This window comes from Dendrobium catenatum, unplaced genomic scaffold, assembly GCF_001605985.2.
Source record: "Dendrobium catenatum unplaced genomic scaffold, ASM160598v2 fragScaff_scaffold_1228, whole genome shotgun sequence".
In the NCBI taxonomy this organism is placed as follows: Eukaryota; Viridiplantae; Streptophyta; class Magnoliopsida; order Asparagales; family Orchidaceae; genus Dendrobium; species Dendrobium catenatum.
In genome coordinates, this window is record NW_021319690.1 from 473,796 (window position 1) to 490,609 (window position 16,814).

General features: G+C 34.0%; 1 protein-coding gene across 1 annotated transcript; it reads left to right on the forward strand.

Annotated features, from left to right (window-relative positions):
- Positions 1–3,240: 3,240 nt before the first annotated feature.
- LOC110096092 (interferon-related developmental regulator 2) lies at positions 3,241–16,103 on the forward strand. Its single transcript, XM_020821863.2, has 13 exons — positions 3,241–3,549; positions 3,755–3,914; positions 10,116–10,196; positions 10,729–10,811; positions 10,886–10,998; positions 11,088–11,198; positions 11,826–11,938; positions 12,031–12,337; positions 12,458–12,541; positions 13,149–13,199; positions 13,296–13,367; positions 14,870–14,938; positions 15,841–16,103. The coding sequence occupies exons 1-13, from the start codon at positions 3,540–3,542 to the stop codon at positions 15,877–15,879; spliced, it is 1,293 nt and encodes a 430-aa protein (XP_020677522.1). The 5' UTR covers positions 3,241–3,539; the 3' UTR covers positions 15,880–16,103.
- The last annotated feature ends 711 nt before the right edge of the window (positions 16,104–16,814 follow it).

Below are 16,814 nucleotides of genomic sequence, written 5' to 3' on the forward strand. Positions count from 1 at the left end.
TATTAAATAGTAAATATAAATAATATTGATGGACCAGTAAAAGTAGTTGTAGTAATGAATCAGTATTAATCTTATAAATAATAGTAATAATAGAACATCACAATAATGGTAACAATAAACATTGACAATAACAATGAATTCATACGATGATAGAAATCAATACAATAAGTTGGTACAATAATAGTAAAGTCGTATGGTAATAATAAATCAGTAATATACATTTCAATACTCATACTAAATAAGTAAATAGTCTTGCAAAGCAATGTTTTTTCAGTAATAAGTTAGTTGTTAGTAACTGTTGGATCAGTAAATAGAGTCATCACTCCTTGTCCATCGGCATAATAATATCTCCTTATAACTACAAAACATTGAATCATGTGAATTAATAGAAGATAACATCAAATCATAGTATTTAAAGAAAATCCCGTCGGCCTACCATCCTTTACAGGTTAGTAACAATCTCCATCCAATGTCAATGAAACCAAGTAATACATATCTTTTACACATTTTTTATCAAATTAATATAACAGTAATAAATACTAGTTATTACTCAGTGATACACCTATTTTCATTCTCAATGGCTATAATAATAATATGCTTAAATAAAAACACAATTATTTATTCAATGCAAATTGTACAAAATACAATATCAATTCAATTTTACACGGTGAAATTCAGAAGTTAACTTGTCAAAATATCCGTGATGCTCGACACTATAACATACAAAACGTTGTACAATAGAAATTTGTTAAAACTAGGAAAAATATAATAAAATCAGTTATGGAGAGAATCAAACGGTCAAACTTGAAATCTTTAAAAGTAGAACTAGATAAAAAGTCACATACCTTGATTGGAATAATTTTCGTTAAAAAGCGGTAAAGCGATCTGGTGGTGAAAAATAAGATTTCTCATTCTCTCTCTCCTCCTTTCTCTTCTCCCTCCCCCTCCTTCGGCAAATCGGTGGTGCAGGCGAGGGAGTGAGCAGCTGAGTGGAATAAAAATGATTTTAGTGGCCTAGCACTACAGCTCTCAGATCCAACATTGCATGTAAAATTCAGAATTACTATATAATAGAGACTTCAACACCGCAGAAGTCATTCTAGGCGCCATTATGCTCTAGACCCCATTTTCTTAGTGCTCAAAGGTACAACATCGCTACACTATAGTTCAAACAGGAATTATATATATATTTTAACCATTTCAAAAAATCGGGTTGTTACAAATTGCAACTATAAATTGCAAAAGCAGCTGATTATTTTTTGGTGAGATTATTGTTGAGGCTTTAGTAGAGAAGTTGATACAGAGAAGTGTTACTTATTATGGGAGAAGGAAGCCTATTAATGAGATAGGAAATTGCTATAAGGGTGTCAATCGGAGGAGGTAGATTTGCATCAAGCATTATTGTTCATGTAATTTCAATGATGTGTTGGTGTTTTCATTCATCTATGCTAATTTGATCAAAGTCAAATAGGTAACTGTTATGATATGCAATAGCCCGTTGAGCTAAGAAAATTTGAAGTTTTTTATTGTTGTATTGGCCTCATCCATCGAATCTTAAAATCTTGATAAACGAATTGAGTTATTTATCTACCATGATTTTGAAATTTATGAATTTGGTCATTGTTTCATATTTGCTTTCATATGGTACAAGCAAATATATTAATGAATACAAAATATATAACATAGAAATTCTTGTTTAGAGATAATTGAAGAAGACCCTCATACATCTGTGCGAATAGTTTCTTAAGTATTTCAACTTGTAGAAGAAGAAATATAAAAGGGGAGTTGGTAGCCTTTTGTGAGAGAGCAAAAGAAGTGATGACGAAATTTGTGCGACACCAATACTTAATGTCATCATGACCAAATTGATCATTTATCTAACACGTAATTGATGTAGATGGATGTTTTCTAACACAATTTGGAGTAAATAGAGATGTTTGTGAACTCACTTTCCTATCTCAAGGAAAAAACACCCCCTTCTTCTTATTGTATTGTGAAAAAGTATTATCAAGGAGTTTCTTATCGTAAAATGTTGGAGATTTGTTGCTGTTTCATTAACAATGTTGGTCTCTTCACTACTTAGAAGTGAGTATAGATCATCCAAGCTAATAAGATGAAAATTTGTTTGAATAACAACTTTGAAGGCTTGATAGTTTGAAGTAAGACCATTAAGTGTGTAAATGATAATGTTTCCAGGATCTAGAGGAATACTCATTGTTTTGAAAACCGGACCGGACCGGCCGGTTCGACCGGTTCAACTCTTAAGGATTACAACTTGTAGAAGAAGAAATAGGAAATGGGAGTCAGTGACCTTTTGTAAGAGAGCAAAAGGAGTGACGGCGAAATTTGTGCGACACCAACACTTAATGGCATCATTATCAAATTTATCATTTTTTTGACACGTAATATATGTAGATGGATGCTTTCTATCACAATTTGGAGTAAAGTTTAGGAATGCTTGTGAATGCCCTTTTCTATCTTAGAAAAAACACCACCGTCCTCTTCATCTATTGTGAAAAAATGTTATCAAATAGTTTTTTAATAGCTGAATTTTGGAGATTTGTTCATGTTTCATTAGCAATGTTGGTCTCTTCACTACTTAGAAGTGAGTATAGATCATCCAAGCTAATAAGATGAAAATTTGTTTGAATAATAAGTTTGAAGTCTTGATAGTTTGAAGGAAGACCATTAAGTGTGTAAATGATAATGTCTCTAGGATCCAGATGAATACTAGTGACAATTCTATTTACTTTTTTCTTTCCAAATGGCTAATACGTAAATATATACGTCATGATTTTGCTTTTTGAGAATGGACGGTACAATTTAGATTTCGATTGAGACAATTTTTTTAGTATTTTTTAAGACATTACCAAAAATTTTAAATTAAAAAAAATAATGAGAAAAAGTCTTAGGCTTAGTTTGAAATGGCTAACTAAATGGCTTTCTTAATGATTCTTAAAATAATTTTTTAGTATAAATTTTATTTTTAAACTAAAAATTTATTTTAAGAATGTGACAAATAAAGCCTTAAACTAACCGTCCACGTTATTTGCTTCTGGTATATTGCGGGAACATGCTATTTTAGAGAAAATTACCATAAGTAAATCTATACGGTCATGATCTTCCCATTGTATAAACGAACGGCGGATCCTAAATCCGTCGATGGTTAGACGCCAACGACTGAACTCCGTACGTAAAATTGGGAAGTTTTCTAGGGTTTCAATCAATTTACTTCCTCTCGTTTCTGAAAGGTTATTAGCCCACGTCCATTCCTTCTATCCGATTTCCCTGCTAACGCCGCCACGTAATCCCCAATCCGATCGCTTCTGTCAATTGATCTCGCGATTATAACATGGCTCTGCTGTTTTCTGGTAGATTTCATGCCGTCGGTTCTTCCTCTTCTTCATTGAATATGATAGCGAATTTCACTCAGATTCTGAAGTTCTCCGATTCCTGCTGTGACGTTTGTCTTTCTCTTGCTTCTTTTCACGCGCTTCTCGCCTGCTCTTGATTCAAGGATACAGAGGGAAGATTCTGTCATGGGGAAACGTAAGTTTTGGATAACTTTTTTTTTTTCCCATCCTGAATTTTTTATGAATGTTTTTTAGAGAATCAAATCGGATCTTTTTTGGTGTTATTTGTCGGAGAAATCTGAAGTTCTTCAGGGGTTCTTCATTTTTTTTCCTGGATGGTTTGTTTTGGTTGTTTCGTGGAGTTGGGTGGTTCTGAATTCTGATGAAGAAGTTTCTTACAGGAAAGCAGAAGAAAGCTGATCAGTTTGACAGCAGCGACGCTGATAGCGTGAGTTCTTCTTCCACGGCTTTCTCTGATCTATCCCTGGCTCACGAGACGGAGAGAGTCGACTCACAGGAGTTCACGCTTGAGAAGTGTCTGGATGCTCTCTATGAAAAAAGGTGTTTCTTTACCTCTACATTTTTGTAACTTAAATTAGTACTTGCTTTAACTCAATTTTGTGGCGTTGTGATTTCCTTTATTTTACCTTTTGATTATTGTTTGTGACTTTTTTTTATCTTCTATTTCTAGAAGCAGTTTCTACATTTCTTCCGAAATTTTAATGCTTTTCATCTAGAATTAGCTTCTGCTACTTTGTTCTAAAGAGGGTTTTTTGGCCATGAAGTATTGAAAGTGTATGGTGGTTATATTTTGGTATTGATTAAAGTGACGGTCTATTAATTCAATATGGCTTGGTTGCTTCCCCAGAAAGAGTTATAGAATTTGTTGCAACATTCAATCTTAAATTTTTTTTTTTTACATAACTCGAAAAGATATATTCTATACTTAAATTTATTTCGGGAGTTTTTTCTAAAGTATGACCAAAAGTTTTTTTTTTTTTGTTGTATTGATTGTAAATCCTTGTTGTAATTCAACTCTCAGTATCTTCCTTGTCAAGCGTAATGATAGTGCAAGAAAAATTTCGCCTTTTGTTTTACTTGGGTTTGGGCAGCTATAATTGAACTTATCATCCTATCGGTGTTAATTAGGTGTGCAATGGCGTTTTTTAGTTTGTCTTTTTTTTCTTCATTTTGTGTAGCATTATTTATAAAACTTAACTTACACAAAATTAAAGAAGATCCTACATTTTTGTGCAATGGAGGGCAGAAGGGTAGGCGGTAGTGTAGGTTCAGACATGACCTGAAAGGTTAATTTATTGTTACCTCAGCTTTATTGGAACTTACTTTATAGGATGAGAGGTATAATGCCACTTGTTTTTAAGGTTTTTGCGGCAAAGTGTTTTAATTACTAAATGTATGAACGAAAAGGTCAATATGACAATAATTTTTTAATGTTAAGCTATAAGGAATAAGAGGGCTTACCTAATTCCTTTGTTTCCTATCATGATGGTTCTAGGAAGGGTTTGATACACACAACTTGCCCCATATATGGTGAATAGGCTATTTTAGCAGTTTAAACTGGCTATCACTTATCATAATCAAGGTTTTAAAAAGCGAAATTGGGAATCGAGGTATTTTTTCTAAGTGAGACGAGACGTAAGCCTCGAGGCGTAAGCCTCAAAACGATTAAAATAAATTAATTTAAAATTATAAATAATGACAAAAAATAACAAAATATTATGTCAACTATGAATTTGAAGATTTGTTTTAAGATAATAATACTGCAATACAAGATTTAAAATAAACTCACTTAAAAATAAAACATCCCCTTAGGATCAAGACCCAAAGCAGGCTCATCATCACTTTGATTGTCTTCAGAAAAATCTTCATAATTAATGTCAAAGTCATCCTCCAACTCTTCTTCATCTATAATATTTTTTCCTTTATCTCATATATCAGTTAATATTTCATTAGCTTTAAAATGAAACAATAGTAACATACAAAATAATTCATTATATTTAAGAATACCTTTAAAATTTTGAAATTCTGCAGCGCCCCCGGAACAAAATTATATTATAAGAGTAATTTTGAAATTCTGTTTGTTGTATATGTTCAATACCGAGCGTACCGAGCATGTACTGCTCGGTACCGAGCGGTACTGGCTTGTTACCGAGCGTGTACTTGCTCGGTACCGAGCGTGTACCGCTAAGTACCGAGCATGTACTAAGCGGTACCGAGATTGTACTGAGCGGTACCGAGCATGTACCTACTCGTTACCGAGCTTGTACTGAGCAGACGAATGAAAGAAAGCCGAATCAGGTGTTATTCAAGCTTTCGTTACTGCACGTCAAAGTCAAGGCCACAACACCACGTACCTGATCTTCCGACCTAACCGATGCCTAAATGTTTCTGCATTCACAACTTTGGCTTCGTTTCTTTCCCTGCGTCGTCTCCTTCCGACTTCGTCTCCTACACTCACGGCTTCGTCTCCTTCCCTCATGGCTTCGTCTCCTTCCCTCATGGCTTCGTCTCTTTCCCTCATGGCTTCGCCTCTAGTTCGCCTTTCAATTCTCACAGGAAGCCCTAATCCTATACGCGAATACACGAACATGAATCGGCTGCGTCATATTTACATATATACCGAAGAAAAAATTTCAAGGCGGTACCTCATACTGCCTTGAGGGGTTACGCTCTAATGCGTACGCCTCGTGCGAAAAAATCGTAGGCTTCGCTGGATGGTTCGAGGAGTAAGCCCCGATACGCATGACTTCCGCCTCGACTTGAGGAGCGACTAAATGCGGACGCCTCGTCCGCTTTTTTAATGGTTGATTTTCAATAATGAGCAACAAAGTGAATCAATTTACCTAAAACACAATTCTTATCTAACACTTGCAAATTAACCCTTCTATTCTACGCTCTTCATTTGTGTGTCATCTTTGAAAAACCTAGAAATCATAAAAAAGTACTTTTACACTATCAAATATGCAAGAACAACCAAAACATAATCAACATGATCATTGAAAAATGATTGCCATTTACGGCTCATTTGGTTGTTATAAATTAAAGAAATTAAAAAAACAGAATTTGCTAGATTCCATGATGTTATTATATGCAATAAGAAATCAATAAGAATTTTGAAGTCCATAAAACCCCTAAAAGAGGCCGCCATAGCTCTTTGGGCTTTGGCAAGATCCAACCACTCGACAACGCCAACTGGGTTCCAATGAACTTTAGTAGCCTCAATCCATACAACGAAGAACTCTAGCAAGCCTCAGCCAACTCCATTGAAGTTATGCCATATTCCAGTGAGCTCCAAAAAGTACTAAGCAATCATCAAATGACGCAAAAGAGTCTGATCATGTTCTGACAATATCCGATTAAAGTGCAATTTAGGAAATTCAATAACTTGAAGTACATCCTTTCAAACAAAAGATTTTAAAAATAAAATCACATCTAAGAAAACAAAGAATGTGCACGTTGAAAATTCACATTTCAAAATATAGGCTGATAAATTCACAAAAAAATTTAAACTTCATCCAACCAAAAAAACACTAGAAATTCTAAATAATACAAATTCTATGATAAAAAAACACAATGCAATTTCCCACACTTCACCACCAAAATGAATGCAGTTGGCATGTGCCCCCTTAAAGAATAAAAGTATAAAACCTTTTGCACTTCTTCATATGAACCTATTTATGCTCAGCTCTAGACTTATTTGAGCTACTGGTTGTCATCAGTAGGTTTTGTTGCTGCAATGTGGAGTTTAGCCCGATAGCGCTACCTTGCAGGTTGTCATTTCAAGCATGGTTACTCTTCTTCACTAGTTGATTAGTATTATTATTGCTCTATTGTGAAAAAAATTATGTTCAATAAGCCTAGATCATGTTTGCCACCATTTTGTTTTTGCATTTTCTGAGATGTAATAAGTTTAATTGCAAACAAAAATTGAAATATATTTGGCTAGGTTATGATGAAAATATAAATTTCTAATATGACATAGTACTACAAATCTTAATGCCTATCAAGGGAAAACCCATGCACAACCCAGGGTGGGCAATTGCCTGCTCATAAAAAGATGAAAGTTTTCTTAATATGTTGGGTTATTTAGTAATTTTGCATGCCCAATAATTTTTCTTGCCCATAATGAAAAAAAAAAAAACTACCCTAACTCTTAGCACTACTCCAACGCCACCTTGCTCCCATCTCATTCTCTCCTGCTCTACTCTCACGCTGCACCCCTCACAGCTCACCCTAGCATTTGAAGGAGAAGAAATCTGGAGGCTAAAAATATTTAAGGGATGAGCGAGGCTAAATAAGGTAATGGCTAGATTTTTTTTTTCTTGATTTTTTTTTTTAAAGGTTGGCAAGCGATTAGATTCCCTGACACTTTTTGTCAAAGGTTAATGATGGACCAGGTTTTTTGAGAATTTGAAATTATTTTCTGAAACCTAGCGTTGTTATTCAGGCTTCGTTTGTTTTTTTTGTGCTTTTGTAAAAGACAGTTTTAAAAAACATTAGTTCAGAAAATGGAGTTTTCTAACGGAGAAGCACATATAAAAAACTTTCTCAAAACTACAGAAAAATGAAAAAAAAGGAGTTATTAGGAACGTGATTTGACGAACTAAACAACACAAAAAAAAAATTCCTCCGTTTTCGAAAACGGAGAAGGCAAAAAAACGCTCAAACAAACAAAGCCTTAAGGTTCTAGCCATGATAAAGAATGGGGCTTTGATTTTTTTTTCTTGCCAGTATGGTAATATTTCCAATTGTTTCTTTCCATACCATGGATGATGTATCGTTGTTTGTTACATTGTTATTGTATCGGTAGAGTTCATTTTGAAACCTCATAAATATATGAGAGAGAAGGGTATGCAGAAAATAATATAGTTTTCTTTTAATAGTGTATCAATTTTATTTTAATTATTCATGTATTGAGTTTGCTCACCCTTAAAAGTAAAGCTGATTTTGCCCTTGTTGACTATGGTTATGTAATAATATGTTAGATAACAAAATTAATTAAACTAATTACATTATAGCTAGAAATAAAAGAGACCTAAATTCAATTTTAAATCTATCCATCATCTAAAATCCTCCACTATACCTTCATTTCATTTAAGGAGTTATAAGTACTTATGGATTGAGTATAATCCACTTTCATGCCCATTTAACTATCATCAAGTATATGTTAAAAATGAAAAAGATCAGTGCTTTGACAACTTAAACATCACTTTTTTACCCATAAAAATATCGATCATACTCCAAACATGACTAAGTCAATCATTAAAGTCTACATCTTGGGACTATGTTCAGAAAATTACACCTCAATTCTCATGGAATCAAATTAATCAATTGAGAATGGATGATCAAGGTTCATAAAAGTACAATAAGTAATGTATGCATTAATGATAACAATTTCAATAGAGGATGGGTTATTGTTCTGATGTTACATAATAATGAGAAGGTGTTGGAAAATGCTTCTGCTTATAGTTAATTGATTCATAATTGAACACATTACTGATGCAACAAACCCAGCCTTCTTCTAAGATAAATTTAAAGTGAAGTTTTTTTGTTATACTTTATTGAACATGTTGAAGTGGACGATGGCTTTCTTTCTCTCACCCTGATTTGTCTTTTTCATTGAAGAGTCGTGTGGGAGGGCTTGAGTATAATAGGTGATTAGCAAGTTTTTTATTTTGGTTACTGTAGACTGAAGAATTGTTCAGCGTATTGTCGAGCGCCTGCCGTGCTGCTTAGACTTGTTATTCTTCTACACATTTTGTTAAAAGCTTTTATTTTGCTTTGTTGGTGACTTGTACTTCAGTTATAGGAGAGATTATTCTATGCGGACACCAGACGGGAGAACCGTCCGGTTTACGCTTAGGTACCGAGTGGGTACTAAGCTCGGTACCGGACGTGGCACATTTCCATTGGGGTCTGGACTCCGCACATAATAATTTTTCCATTTATAGATGATTGAAATTTTGCATAATTATTGCTCGACTTTTCCTAGGCTTCAAGGAATGAGGACTATTTGTTTTCTTGATCATTACACCTATTTAATGCGTCTATATATAAGGCATTTCACCTTATTCAGGGAATTATTTATCAACCTTAGATACAAATATATTCGATATAAATTATTGAATTTTTAAATTCTGTGTCTTTAATAAGTAATCGCCAATGTTTTATATTTTTTTATTTAAATATCCTGTGATTTAGATAAAATATTTTCTTATTTTAAAGCAAATGTTATGCTAATATATCATATTTTTATTTCTGATATTCTGTTATAATTTTTCTTCATGACAGACATAATATAATTAAAAAAAAAGGTTAACAAACTGAAGAAATTTGGTTTCATCTAATTGATTGGAATATGAAATTAAAAAAAAAGTAAATTTTACCAAAAAATGCTTGTAGATGTAAAACATTTTTTTGAAAAATAAAATTGATTTTTATGTGGAAATGAAACCTTGATAATTTGGTCGTCATATTCTTGAGTTTGCTCCTACTGGTTCTAAATCTTCGGTTATTTATTTCTCAGTATATATTGATCATATTTTGAAGCATTTTTACTCCTGTTGTTCTTATTCTTGCAGCTTTTATCATCAATACCTTTAGTCCCAGCCCAACAAAATTTGCTTTAGATATATTTTCACTCTTATTTTGTTTTTGTAGGAAATTTTATTTATTGGCATCATGAAAGATAAGTTAAGGAGTTTCCTGTTATCTAATGTCGTTCTTATTTCTCCATTATAGGGGATCCACGAGAGAGAAGGCTTTGATAGGGCTTGTTTGTGCCTTTGAAGGAAATGTGCTTCTTGATTTCATAGAAAACAGGTGAGCATTCAAGTGCTGTTAACTGTGTAATATTCCTTCCATCATTGTAGTTATCATATCCTGCAGTTGTTTATTGCACATTTTTTTTATTTTATTTTTTTTCATTTATTTATTGCACATAATGGTAAGATACTGCTACATTAGGTTATATCCTTAGTAAAACTATCTTTCGCTCTTATAGCATTAGCTCATATGGTAGTTGTTCCGACATGGTAAGAATGAGGCAAGGGGTTCAACTCCCACCATCATTTTTTTTATGATTCTCAACAATTCTGCCTACTATGTTTTTAGCCTATATTTCTTACATTTCATCATTTTAAATTTCATCTTTTCCTGATTTGTGCATAATAAATATCAGTGGGTTTAATTTTGTATTGTATTTCTTGAGTATCATGAACCTTTCAAACTTCTACGGATTCTATTTGTATATTTTGCATGGATCAAGACATATTCCTCCCCCCACCCCTTCTCTTTTTCTTTGATTGCTTCCCATATCTGATATCTCTTACTGGAGATTATTTTTGTGTCGCAGATGCATCACCTTATTACATCTTTATCTTAATTCTATTAAACGCGGCTCGGCTAAGGAGGTCTGCTTGGCTGCTCGTGCCATTGGTAAGGTCTCATCATGCTTTGAAAGTGACCACTTTAAACCTTTTCCTAATTGACTCTGCCATTTCTCCCAAAAGGTTTCCTTGCCATTACCGCTGGGAATGGAGAGAATACACATGAAATAATGGAGGAGTCAATACCATCTCTTTCTCGTGCTCTCATATCGGGGCCTGATGCAGTCAGAACATCTGTAAGTCCTAAACCTTGCTAGCTTTTGCTAAAGTGTCATGATTTACAGTTGCCATTGTATTTTTTTAATAATTTAATTTATGTCCACAGGTGCTGGATTGTTTAGCAATTGTCACATTTGCTGGTTCAAATAATTGGGAGGAGACTGAAACAGTTATGAAAATAATGTGGGAAATCATTCATCCTAAATCATTATCTAAGGTAATGGTTGAGGTTGTATGAAGTTTTTAAATCTTAACCAATTTAGATAGCTTTATTTGTGTTTTCCTGTGAGCTTTATGATGGGAAGTACTCGAAGATTTCAAGTAAAACCTAACACTATCTGTAAAAACAACAAAAATTGTCCACAACTCCAATGGAAAACAGCAAAAACAGTAATTTTATTGCAAAATCTGAGGGAAAACACTTGAAATTCACTAGTAGAAGAAAAATAGCAAGATACAATTGATCCTCTATTCTCTATTTGAGAGGAGGATCGATCTCTCCCAAATCTCTAGACGCCGCTAGAGCCCAAAAGAAAACCTAAATCTAAGATATCTCAATTTTCAACCAAATTCAAGATGCCCTAATCCTAGGAAAACAAACTATTTAATGCATACAAATCAAAAGGAAATCCCTAAACAATTCCTACATTCAAAATTTCCTCCCTATTCCCTCACAAATCTTTCCAAAAATGTTCCCTTGGATTTGGCAGCCCGATCGGCCTATGCGACCGCATGTTCTCCACCTGAGCCGGTCCCATGTGGACCGGCCGGACCGGTCTAACACTTTACTTGCATATTGTAGATGAATGTATTGATTTGTTTTTTGTTTTCTTTTGTTCTTCAGGCTGGAACTATCACTAAACCCAGCTCAGCTGTATTAGTAGGGGCGCTATCTGCGTGGTCATTTCTTCTGACAACCATGAGTGGCTGGAGAGTTGATCTGGACATTTGGATTGAGTGAGTCAAGTTTGCACCATCTCTCGCTATTTTTAACTTTTTTATTCGCTTATTTTGTTATAAGAAAGTTTTCTTATTACATGAAACTGCAGGGTGATCACATTCCTTTGCAACCTCTTAGAAAATGGTGACCGTGCTGTCCGAATTGCTGCTGGTGAAGCGATAGCTGTCATCTTTGAGATTGTGGTGGCTGGAAAACTATCTAATATCACTAGTGATCTTGAGAGTACAGAGGGCATTCCTTCAAAACCCAAGTGGCATATTTATTTATTGTCGTTGAAAGAAAAAATAATATTGCTGGTGTCAGGCCTGTCGATGGAGGCAGGGGGCAAAGGAATTGATAAGAAATGTCTAAACACGCAACGGGACACCTTTCAGAAAATTTATGATTATCTTAAGGTATATTTTCAGTTCTTATATATATATATATTATATATATATATATTATATTATATTGTTGACATTTCTTGATAAAAACAATGCATATTTTTGCAATTCTAAATTGAATCCGCATTATAGGAAGGAGAGCAGCCTGAGACATCCTTGAAATTATCAAAGAAGCAAGGAGTGCTGACAACTTCAACATGGACTAAATTAATTCAGGCATGGAGCTTCATCATCTTATCTGTAGAAAAATTGGCCAAACTATCTTTCTTGAATACTTTTTTTGTTGTTCTTTCTATTTAAACATGGAATTACTGTGTAGTGTAGCATATAAAAAATGTTAAATGACAGCTTCTTATTAGACTAGCGTTAAACTACTTTTCTCACTTTTATTTTTTTTGGCTTAGTTGGACATATAATTTTATGGCCTTAAGCCGACAAAGAATAGATTTTGAGTTGTCTTGGATTAATCTTATTTGAACTAAAACCAATAAAAATTGTAATATTTTACAATATAGGATAAATGTATAGTCGGCTAGAATCTCATTGCAAGCGTGCCATTTTCAGATAAAATCTGACCCAAAAAATGGCTCGGGTTGAGATATTTACTAATAACCCAATGCAAATTTGCCAATTTGATTTTGAATTGACTCAAAACTTGAGTCAATTTTAAGCTTTGATCGTAACTGCTAGCTCTATGCATGGTATCATACTAATTTTACAAATTATCTTAGTCAACTTTTGTGAACTTGTTAAGGCTCTTTTTCGCAACGACTGAATCAGGAATTTAACTTTTTTCCTGAGCTGCTTCATCTTTCCTTGACAGTTGAACTTCCTAAAACATTTTCTTGGAAGTGGATTCCTTAAACATGCCCAGGTTCTTGTTGCAACTGTTTATCTGGCATCTGATTGTATTATTATCATTGAAACATCGCTGAATTATTTATAATTCTGTGGTTTGATGTTGATGCAGGACAATGAATTCCTGCATAATGTATTTGATCATACAGAAGATGCGGAAAATGGTTTATCAACTACACAAAAGGTTTGTTTTGGTCATTCATAGTACTTAACTATCCTATATTTCTCCTGTTTTCTCCAAAGCTGTGCTCATTAGTATTTTGATTCTGATAGATTTGCGTCTTGTATGTTGCTGATAGGAAATACTTGAGTTTGCAAGTAACCCTAAGGGTCATACTTGAGTTCGCAAGCAAACCTATCACCAATTGGTGAAAAACAACGAGAATAATGCAAAATCTGGACGAAATCAGCCCCAAAATGTTATATTGCGGTAGGAAAATCAAAACCAAACAAGAATGAAAACAAGATACAAGAGATCCTCAATTCGAGAGGAGGATTGCCTCTCCCAAATCTCTAGACAAGAGAGTCTATAGCCTAAGTTGCCAAAGAACCCTAATAGAGAACAAATCAAAACATCACCTAAACCTAAAACATCTCATGATATTTAATACAATAACTTTTCTAACAAATTTCTCTCCCAAGCCCTAGCCGCCCCCTCCTTTTCAAAATTTGAATTTAATTGGACTAGTGGGACCCACTAAAGTGGGCGGCATCCATAGGGGAGGCGGGACTAGCCCGCCTTCTGTAAACACGAACCGGTCCTGGCCGAGCCGGTTGGGCCGGTCCTGAACCGGCATATCAGTTGCTCCCAGTTGTTATTAATCTTTTTTATCTGCCTTTTGATTCATTGCTTACTGCCTTCTAATGCTTTTGAGGAAATTTATGTGCATTTCATAATGTTAAACTTTTGTATTCTTGGGGTTAGGCTAAGAAAATGTTTTTGTTCTAAGCCAACGTGTCTAAGCCAAAGTGTCCAAGAGAAGGATGAATAGAATCAGTTTTATGTTTCTGAGCCTTCTTCCATCATTAAGTGTAATCTGCTTTAGTAGGTAGCTGTGTCGTCACCTCAGAAATTGATTGTCATGGTGTTCACATATTTTAGTTGATTCCCGAGGCCTCATAATTGATTATTAAATCTCATGTTATGTTTCTGGAGATCAATTTTTAGATAGTTATTGAATATCTTATTATTTGGTGCGCCATCTTGTGCTGAATTTTACGTGAGCACCCAGAGATAACAAACAAACTTGATAAACATGCAGCAAGAAGAAGGTTGATAAATTTCTGTTATCGATTGAGCGACAATTTTGCATCATTGGTCCTTTTATTTATACATTGGTTTTCAGGTGACAACACCCACTGTTAATCAATTTGACCTCTAGCTTTTTAATTGTGTTGCCCATGCACTTGTTTTATAGTGATTACTTTCGGTTATCCATCAATGCATTTTGATATTAAAGATGTTTGTTGACTAAGGCTTCGTTTGGGACAACTTTCTTATTATTTTCTAAAATGACTTTTTAGTATAAAGATTTCTAATTCAAGAAATTTTTGCACTATAAATCCATTTTAAAAAGCAGCAAAAAATTTGGGACATTTTAAAAAGCAGTAAAAAAGTTGTCCCAAATGAAACCCAACTGTCCCTTCTGTTCATGTAATTGACTTTTTCATATTTGGTTACTGCAGAGGATTTTTAGATCTTTTGGAGAAAGAGAAAGGACTCAAGTGCTTAATAAGGATCGCCAGATGGCTCAGGTATGCAGATTTTCTCTCATGTTCTATTTTATATTTACCACATGTTTTTATTAGGTTTTTAACAGAGTAGCATTGCTTCGGGTTATCCTTGTTCCCAATAATATGTCTATGCAGTTTATATGGTAGTATAGATATGTGAGACGCTCACCCTTTTGCTGTGCGAAAAATAATTTATAATTTCCTTAGCATATAATACTGATTTATGGCGAGTATAAAGCAAATTTTTTTCTGTATGCTTTTTATTCATATTGAAAGACACTTTTTAATATGTTCGGATCAAGTGAAACAATTGATATGAAAGTGAATTTCAGAATCCCAAATCAACTGTTGGAGATCTATAATGAAGTCACCAATGGGTCTTAATTTAATTTCATTGGTTTCCTTCACTTTTCATTCATCTAAAATTGGCATTACGAATAAGTGATTCTATCTTCACTAATGTATCTAAGAAACCAGCGAGCTCTAAAAGTTGTAACAATGGATGTCTGACAACTCTTTTTGGATCCACTTGAAATTTCAAGTATATGTGATGTTTTGTTTTTGCTCATTTTAGGTGAAAATAAAATAACTATATCTAAAGTTTTTTTCGAGTTTAAAATTGCTATAGAGTTCTAATTACATTCAGTTAAATGATATATACTTCGTTTGGGACGGCTTTCTTACTGCTAGAAAGCTGCTTTAGAAGAAGTAAGAAAGCCGTCTCGAGCGGAACCATAATCAAGAATTCTTCTCATTATATAAAATTAAAGCCCCCTACCAAAATCCAATTGAAACCACCCGATGGAAAACTCTCCTTGTAAAATTGCTTTGGAGAACTGAATTTGTTTCCTAGTATTGAAAATCTTATATTTTATTCAATTTTATTTTCCCCTTTTACCCATTCTATCTTCATTGTTATGCAGTTGAGAAAAGGTGCTATTGTGTTTGCTGATGAGGATTAGAAGCACGGATTGCTGTTCTAAACTGGAGCTATTATGCTTAACGTCTGTGCGGTGGTTCCCTTTACTTTGTATTTAAACTCTATTGTTATGATAACGCGTCAATTAGAGCTGCCGCTGTTATTTGCTAAATGAACGATATTTCTTCCAGACTAACAGTCTTAGGATTATTATGTATCGCACATTACATTATTTCTTAAAAATCATAATTTTCTATTACTTATTCATTGACTGGTTGCTTGCATCAGAGAAGTAGGTGAAGCGGATCGTTTGGTCACTTCCCGAGAAGTGATAGCTAAAAATTTATGATGATAGTCATTAGATGGTTGGCCACACAAAGTAACAACCTATTAATTGAAACATAGTGTATAACAACTCATGTGCTAATACTATCTGAAGCATTTCCACATCAACCATCCAAATTGCACCATCCAATATCAAGGAGTAAGCCAACTTCGACAACCAACAAACCAAAGGGTTTAGGTAGTATTATTGACAGTGAGCTCCCACAAGGCACTTATAGTAGTTAGGTTTGGGCAAGTTGAACATCCATGTAAGATGTAAAATACCAAGCGACATATGGAGCATTTACTCCAATAATGCCAATAATGACATGCAACTTGGCACATCTTTTTTATCTTACGCATCCAACAAAAAAAAATTGAACGAGTATAGGGTTTCTTCATTTAATCATAAGAATATTCCATCCAATATGCATCGAGATGCAATTTAGCCACATATAGCATGAAGCAACAAATCATGTTGAGAATTAGCCATAATTAAAAGCATCAAAGACAAATGTTTCATCTCTCGCATGATGTTGATAGAAAGCAAATAATTCACATCCAAAAAATAAGCCTTAGTATGCTTATGCTAAGAATAATAATACAATTGATAAGGCATGCAAGTTCGGTGAGAAAACAATTCTTACCCCCTAC